The sequence below is a fragment of the Diuraphis noxia genome, unplaced genomic scaffold, assembly GCF_037042655.1.
Source record: "Diuraphis noxia isolate RWA-SAM2 unplaced genomic scaffold, SU_Dnox_SAM2 contig0002, whole genome shotgun sequence".
Lineage (NCBI taxonomy): Eukaryota > Metazoa > Arthropoda > Insecta > Hemiptera > Aphididae > Diuraphis > Diuraphis noxia.
The window spans coordinates 13,337,779-13,346,219 of NW_028301712.1; the positions used below are offsets into that span (position 1 = coordinate 13,337,779).

Sequence of the window (8,441 nt, forward strand, 5' to 3'; positions counted from 1 at the left end):
ATGCAACAAAAAAAGTCCTTATTACCATTATCGAGTTCTCAATAATAAGGGAGATATTTAAAATTTTGTGTTTTTTTTGATTGAACTAAAGTTTCATTCATAATAATGTTCATATCTGCTGAACCGTTGATCCTACAACAAATTTGAATACACCGTTGAGAATCTCATAAAATTAGGATTAGGAAAACATACTTTTCAAGGTTCTCACCTCATTTTTTGGATTAAAGGAATAACACAAGTCATTTAAGTCAAAAAGCTTGGAAATTTAATAGCTACCTGCATGATTTTTCATGTATAATTATAATAGAGTTTAGAATATTGAAATAGGTAATCCACCTCTTAAACAGTGGTATAATTTCGGGAGTGCACGAGGGTGCACTTGCACTTTCTGGTATTATGTAGCAGGTACAAAGATATACTTTTGTACCTACGGACGCTGAACTTTATACCTACTAAAATACAATAATATGTTTCATTGATTTGTCAAATATTTTACAAACTTATTTAAAAGTTTTGTTATAACTATAATTCATTTCATATCGCTAAATATTATATTTTTGTATGTATAATGTATTATGGTACAGATACAGTGTTTAAAATATACATATTTTGATAGTAATTGTTTATGTTATATTGTTATCAAATATGAAAAGATACCTATAGTACAAGTGAGCAAAATTATCAGCTTTAAATATGACTTAATTGTCATAACAATTATTGGACCGATAAAAATTTTGCGTCTGCTAAAATTTAATGGTATTACACCAAATGCTCTAAAGTTAGATTTTTTATCAAAATTTGGGAAATTGTGCAATGTTTGTTTTTAATTTTCTTTTGGTAAGTATCTTATCTTGATTCATCTATGTTTTCAAAACTATACATGAGTTAAATAGGCATTTATAAATTAACATTTTGCAAGATCGCAATAAAAATAGTAATGAGTAATGAGTAATTTTCTTTTTAATGTTTTGGAATATTAAGTAATATTAAGTTGAGTTTAAAATATTATAAATTATTTTTAGTAATTTTAAATCAAATTAAAAAGATTTATTTTTGATTTTACATTTTGGAATACACTCTTTAAATTGGTATATAAGTAGACATATAGTTGGTAGTCACTAGGTACCTATACAATATACATGCAACACACACTGCCCGTATCGGCCGTATCTAAAGTCTAATACGCAATACATTTAACTATAGTTTTTAAACTTCTTTTGAAAGTGTGAAAGATTCAAATATGATATATCAATGACACGACTAAGATGATAAAATAATATACCTATCATCATAGGTACACAAAATCATTAAACATCACTAATATTTTATGACTACTGACAAGTAAAATCAAAGTGCTTTGGTAGATGGTCTTATATAATGTATTATATTTATATGGATACCTACTACTTAGATGATGAGAAAAAGTAACATATAATATTATTATAATTAATATATTATTTCTTAAATAATCTGATATTTATAATAATACAATTATGACACTATAGTAGAAGATGAAGAAGTGAAGTATTATTCCTATTATTAAGCAATATTCATTATTTAAGTAAAATTAAGTAAAATAAGTATGTATGTCTTATTTAAAGAAATGGATGTAATTTACATACAAATACATAGGTATACCTACATTTTAAACTACGGTAAATATAGTTAATCTTTTAATAATTAAATTGATATTTGATTTTAGGTAATTCACAATGTTTCAATTACTACGACGTATAAGATTATAATGATTAAATTATAATCTGAATCATTAAACAAATCAAATATTTTTCAATGTTAGCATATAATATGTTTATTCAATTCTCAATGTTTTATTTTAATAATTTATGCATACAAATAAAAACAAATTTTGATGAATTAATTTATTGAAAACAAGTAAAACTAAAACATTTCCAAAAGTAACATTTGAATTTTTTCTTACAACACATGACATTAAAATGTTGCTGCTAACTTATAATTTTTAATAATTACATCCATATTAGTTAATATTAACTATATATCTTATACCAACATGGTTAAATACATCTTCACATGTGAGGGTTATGTTCATCGTCGAATTTGTTATACTTCCTTTTTTAAATATTTTTTTATGATGATAATTGTTTCACTATGTATGGACCAATAACTATATGTGCGTTTTTATCCATTGCAAAAGACTGATGACTGAATCGTATTTTACTGATGTAAAGTGTGCTTTTTATATTTGGTAAATTGTTCAGTAACCATTTAATGTCCTGAAATAAAACAGATATACATATTATAAGTTAAACATTTATCCACACGCATTATAAAGTCAATCGTGTAGTGGCAATAATATATTTAAATTATCCAGTTATTGAGCATTTTTTTATTTTCAACGATATAATTTATTAATCTTGTTTAATACTTGGATTTAATTATTCCCCTATAAGAGACCTTTATTCGTAACTGTTGATCAAAATATTTACAGTACCTGAGGAGGCACAAGGTTGTCGCCTTTCGAGTACAAAACGATAGCTGGAGCTGTAACTTTTTTTATGTCATACTCTGGTGGTTGTCTGGAATGGTAATGTTCCATGTTTCCAATTGGTCCGTAATCATAATTGGCAAATCGATCTATGGAAATAATAATAAAATATATTTTCGGTATTAACTAATTGTAAATTATAGTATTTTATGCATAAAAAATGAAGAGTTATATCAAAAAATAAGTTTGTTTGATCACTATTTACCTCCTAATAATAATTGAAAATAGTGTTTAACCGTTTTCAATGATGTAGGTTGCGGATAAGTTGTAAATACATCTATGACGGGATCCTAAACAAAGATAAACATTTATTTTAGGTTGGTTATTCGTTATATATTACTGGAAAAAAACGAACATTGAAATTCGTAAAAATGTGTAGATACATTTTTCTCATATAATACGTACTATATGAAGGGGATTATACATTCCTTGTATAATGTTCATTGATTGAACACAAAAGAATCCAAACATTTTAATTTTACATAATTCTCCAACTGCAATGTGATCTGGATCTTTATTAAGTGATATGTAACGAAACTTGAAATCTGTTTTCTAAAAAACACAACATTCATAGTATGGTGTAGGTACAATGCATTTATTCATATACAGGCACTATCTGCCCTAGTCTATTAATATAGAATATAGATATTCAAACCGTCCGTCGAGAGTATTTTCAAGGAAACAGTGGCATAAAAAAGGAAAAAGTAATTATGATGACGATTAATAATATGTGGTTTTACTATTTTAGTCTAAAAATATGACATTTAATCTCAGTTTTCTATGTATGAAAATTGGTATACCTATTTTTAATACCTACCCTAAATAATCAACATATTATTATAAAAAAATCAAACATTAAACATTTTCTTTCTGAGTCTTTTTCAATTATAGAGCTACCGTAAAGAGACGAAGGAGTTGTTTAAAGAAAAAGTTACAATACCTTTGCAGTTTAGCATATCTATAACAAAAGGTACAAAATACAAATAGGTAGTATGATATTTATATTTATATTTTGTGTTGTTTTCAATGTTTTTTTTAGTATATTTAGATCGATAATTACATTTTGAGAAAAGAGAAATGATAAAATCCATTAAAATAATTCTCTCATTAAAGAAGATTTAAGTGTTTCATGCAATTGGACTTAATATAGGTAGTTGAGATTATGAAATGATTGCAATTTGCAATCTTACCATAATATGCCGAATGTATTTTTTGGCCGAATAACTCGCTTATTAAGAAAATAACAATAATTATAGATAAAATAAAAATAAATAATAATGTTGATCAAATAATTACTAAGAATTTCCGGAAAGCTGATCTAATAAAGTAGTATTGCGCACCCCGGTATCCGGACCCCATTCTACTAGCTGGCGCCATCAGAATTAAATTTCTGACTTTTTTATTGTACTCTGGTTTTTCAGATAATGTCATTAGAGGTATTGTTGCTCCGAGAGAAACACCCCCAACGTCAACTTTAGAATGCCCAGTCACAGAAATTACGAGATCAATGGCGGCTGGTAGATCGTAAATAGCTAATTCATGAAAGCTGAAACCAATAAAACAATCAATATAATAGTATGTCTTTTAAATCTGCAGTGGCTATCAGTGGCATAGAGATTCATAGGTGTAGCGTAATGTATTTGTATGAGTGTATGTAGGCTTAAACCTACAATGTTTCTGGTATCATATATATATTTTAAAAATAGTAATTAAAAACATGTATGGATGGATTAAACGAAATTCCGGAGGGGCTATAGCTCGCTTAGCCCCCTCTTATTCTACTTCTATGTAGATATTATGGGAGTTAAGGAGTTAAGCATTTTCCATCAGAACCAAAAAAAAAAAAATATATATAGACATAGGTAATGAATTGATATTATATTAAAGTCGGAGAGCAGAGAAATATAGGTTTCCAGAAATACAGGAAACAATTATTTTCAATTTGTACGAATATATCAATAAAACATTATTTTTATTTTTATTTTTATTATTGACTACTTATTAACCATAGAGATAGTTTTTTAATGATTTTAAGTGTCAATATTAGTATATAAATTATAATATCATATAAATTAATTACAAAGTCATATGTTGTTAAATCATCGTACAATATAAATTAGCCCAGATGAGTTTCTTGTTGAATCATCAAAAAAAAGATTTTTAATTGTGTCCAACAAAATGTCTATATTATACGATGTATTGAGTAATGGCATGTATATGCATAGGCACTTCGTGTTACATTTTGTTCTCACCTGTAATCCCAATTTATACTACTTAAGTCAGGAACGATTCCTGTCCTCGGATCCTTAATTTTTTTTGACATACCCGTAACTCGATAATTGAAAAGCCAAACGTCGAAACCCGCGTCTGATAGCAGGTAACCTAAACGAATAAAGTTATTCATATATTATACGGAAATTAAAATTTGTAAAATTTACCTAAATAAAATGTAAAGGTGAAATAGATATGTTAAAGTCATATTTAATTTTTGCTTTCACAAATGTTTTACTGTAATAACTTAATTTGTATTGTTATTTGTAATTTGTAATTAATGTTTCAGTCCGTGAAAAGAAAATATTGAAACTAAGAGGTTTTACCATATTATTTAAAATGGTTTAATTTTTAAGTTTATAATTTTTTGTAATAATTATAGGTACGTAAAAATTATGCGAAAATCTATTTTGGTTGGGAATTATACCAAATGAGTGGCGGGTGGGGGGGAAGTCCTATAGTAAATTATAAAACAGCATTTTCGTTGAATTGAAAATAATTTATTATTAATCTAATAAAAAGTTGGCTGTACCTATAAAAAAGGTTTGTCATGGATACTTATATGATCGTGACCTTAGATCATATAATCAGGGTTTATAAAACATGATTAAATAAAATAGGATAACCCTTTCTATGATGGTTTTATGATTTAGTTGATTTGGATTTTGAAACAAAGGCATAATCAATACGTCAAAAATATAATGCGTAAAGTAAATTAATGCATACTAAATTCAAATGATAGGAATCCAAAATAAATTTTTAAATATGAAATTTAGTATTTTTTATTACATGTTTTATATTTAGAAATTCTTACAATATGATTTTCAAACAAGTTAGAAAATTTCACTATTGAAGCGTGCAAATTCCAGGTTTCTAAATGTATTTTAATATTACACACAATAATAAGCTACAATTCTCAATTTAATTAATAGGGGAACTTTTGTTAGGAGCAACTTTTGACGAACATTATAATATTTTTTTTTTTTTTACTAATCAATAAGCTATCATACATTAAAAAAATGGGTATTATTACAAAAAAAAAATAATAGGTATTCGATTATAATGTATATTCATATCGAAAACTGGTTTGTCGTAAAAATTCCTGTAATTGTTTCTTAATTATTTTTCCAGATAACTTTGAAAAATACTCAAATTTCAAGACTAAAGAATTTTTATTGTTTCTTAAAATAATTTTAGTCACGAAAACATACATTGTAAAAAAGATTCTTTACAATACTCAAAGTCTTAAACACTGAAAATACATTTTACCATCATGTTTTATGAAAAATTAGGTTATAAGAACAATTTATATAAGAAAACTGTAATAATTAATTGATGATGATTACTTACCGAGTGATTTGTTATGCGATACATAAATAATTGAGGAGGCGAACATACCGGATAACAAGATTACGGGTTTACCGATTGTTTTGTTACCATATTTACTATATGGCATTCGTTCCATACCTAACATAAAATGGTCTTCAGTTTGATATTCATACATTTTAAGTGGATATCCACTAGCTTTGATTTTTTCCCACTTGAAAATAAAAAAAAACAACGTTGGTTTAGTTGTACTTTATAATTACACTATTAAAACATCTGATGTTATACATTATTTTAAAGATTAGCTAATGTTTAATGATATTTTTGCACTCACATATTTATGCATTTTTGTAAGTAGTTTTAACAGAAATAATTAGGTTTAAAAACTAGTTTACTTATTGGCTATTGTCTATTATACTTAGAGACTTTATGCCATAAAAAACTCAAAATATGCACACTCACTTAAATATGCTCTTTAAATATACGTTATAGCAGAAACATTTTAACTACGCTAACGCTATATACATAATAGAAATATATTTTTATTGGTACCTATCTAATATTATTAGTTTATGTACGTAAAAGTTATACGTACCTACATAAATATACATTGTATAACATTTTATTAAATCTAGGTATATAAATTTATATTTATACCTTCAGATTTCAAGTATTTTTAAGGTTTTTTTTATGATTAATTTAATAAACACTTGGATCACTGCCCAAACAATAGTTATGTTAATGTATACCATTGTGTGATTAAAATAAATAAAAGCATATCAGTGGTTCATAATTGCTACTATGAATGTCCAGCAGACGAGGAAAACACAACCCACATTATAATTTCTTCGTTTTATTCTATTTGGTAAACTTACATTATATTTTTTTTTTACTAGGTAGTTTAAATAAAAATAAAATTGTAATCAAAAAATATGATAAGATAAATATTTAAATATACATTAATTAACACAACATAATATGAAAAAGAGCAAAATATGAAAACAAAAATAGTATCATGAAACAGATTTCTATATCGCTAAGCTATGCTTTGAGTGAATATATCTTATAAATATGCAAACTCTTACAGGCTAAAAGTTTCTATACTAGCATATTTCTATCTATAGTGAAAATGTACTTACGGTTTCTTTAGATGACACAAAATATTGTGTATTATATAGAATCATCACCCAAAAATATAATATCTTATAAACATCCATATTTGTTACAAAATTAACTTAGAAATTCTTAAAAAATAATAAATACAAAATACGCAAAATGATAATTATTTTAGCACATGTTTTTATTGGTAGGTATGTTAAAAGTAATTGATTCTATTATGTGATATGATGTTTAAAGTTTGTATAAAAATATATTAATATTGAGTATTGAAAGACTGAATTAAATTTGTTACTCTTAAGTATAGATTCTGAGTGGGACTCCAAGGGCATAAGCATGATATTTAATTACAAATTTATAAGTACCGCGAAGTAATAAATACATCAGTTTTTTGTTGACGATTTATTTTTAATATTTATAAACTCGGTGAATTAATTTTAGTTATATTGAACTACACATTTTTAAATTATCTAAAAACAAAAAAAATGAGTTTGAAAAAAATTTAATTGCTTTGTAAATGTAACTAAAACGTAATTATTTACACTCAGTAGTCAGTAGTTGAAAACAATATATTGAAAATTTCAATAACTTTCTATATATGAAAATTAATTAACTTCTTCATATAATTAATTTGCTGAGTTGCTCAACTGTTAAATTTGATTTATATCCATATAAAATGTTAAAGTAATGTTATTTAAATTGATAAATTATAATTGATAGAGGTATTAATTTAATGATATTAAAGTTAAAATATAAATCAATTAAAAACAATTGTACAAAATGGTAGTTATGATCTTAATAATTATGAATCATTATGATTGAAAATCCCTAAAAAATACGCCATAAATGAATTATTCACAAATGTTAACGAGTTTATAGCTGATGGTATTCAAACAAAACAATGTTTTATTTTAATAGAAACATATAGATTGCTTAAAATACGATAAACATAATATATTTTATGTTATTAAATAACCTAAAATTACAATATGTATTATTAAAATTTAGTTATTTAGTAGCTTACTAGTAAAAACTTGTATGAATGTATGATAAAACCTACACAATGTTTAAACGAATAATTCTTTCTTTTTTTCGTGTGTATAGTTTTACATGCATTATTAGTTAATCTAAACTTTACAGTGACCCAGGTGACACCTTATGTACTCGATTTTGGTAGGGAATTTAAAAAGATATTCCTACATTA

At 25.3% G+C, this 8,441-nt stretch overlaps 1 protein-coding gene across 1 annotated transcript; it reads right to left on the reverse strand.

Annotated features, from left to right (window-relative positions):
- Window positions 1–1,867: 1,867 nt before the first annotated feature.
- On the reverse strand, window positions 1,868–7,396 carry LOC107162147 (lipase 3-like). Its single transcript, XM_089220364.1, has 8 exons — window positions 7,261–7,396; window positions 6,146–6,335; window positions 4,777–4,906; window positions 3,821–4,070; window positions 2,930–3,076; window positions 2,730–2,814; window positions 2,471–2,613; window positions 1,868–2,252 (listed from the first exon to the last, which is right to left on the reverse strand). The coding sequence occupies exons 1-8, from the start codon at window positions 7,336–7,338 to the stop codon at window positions 2,106–2,108; spliced, it is 1,170 nt and encodes a 389-aa protein (XP_089076490.1). The 5' UTR covers window positions 7,339–7,396; the 3' UTR covers window positions 1,868–2,105.
- Window positions 7,397–8,441: the final 1,045 nt, after the last annotated feature.

Bases quoted from the DNA above. Each gene is read 5' to 3' on its own strand.
- LOC107162147 (XM_089220364.1), bottom strand. From the start codon at position 7,338: ATGGATGTTTATAAGATATTATATTTTTGGGTGATGATTCTATATAAT. The intron at 4,071-4,776 runs GTGAGAACAAAA...TATTGGTTTCAG, and splicing joins AGTATAAATTGGGATTACAG to CTTTCATGAATTAGCTATTT. The intron at 3,077-3,820 runs GTAATTATTTGA...TGTGTTTTTTAG, and splicing joins CAGCTTTCCGGAAATTCTTA to AAAACAGATTTCAAGTTTCG.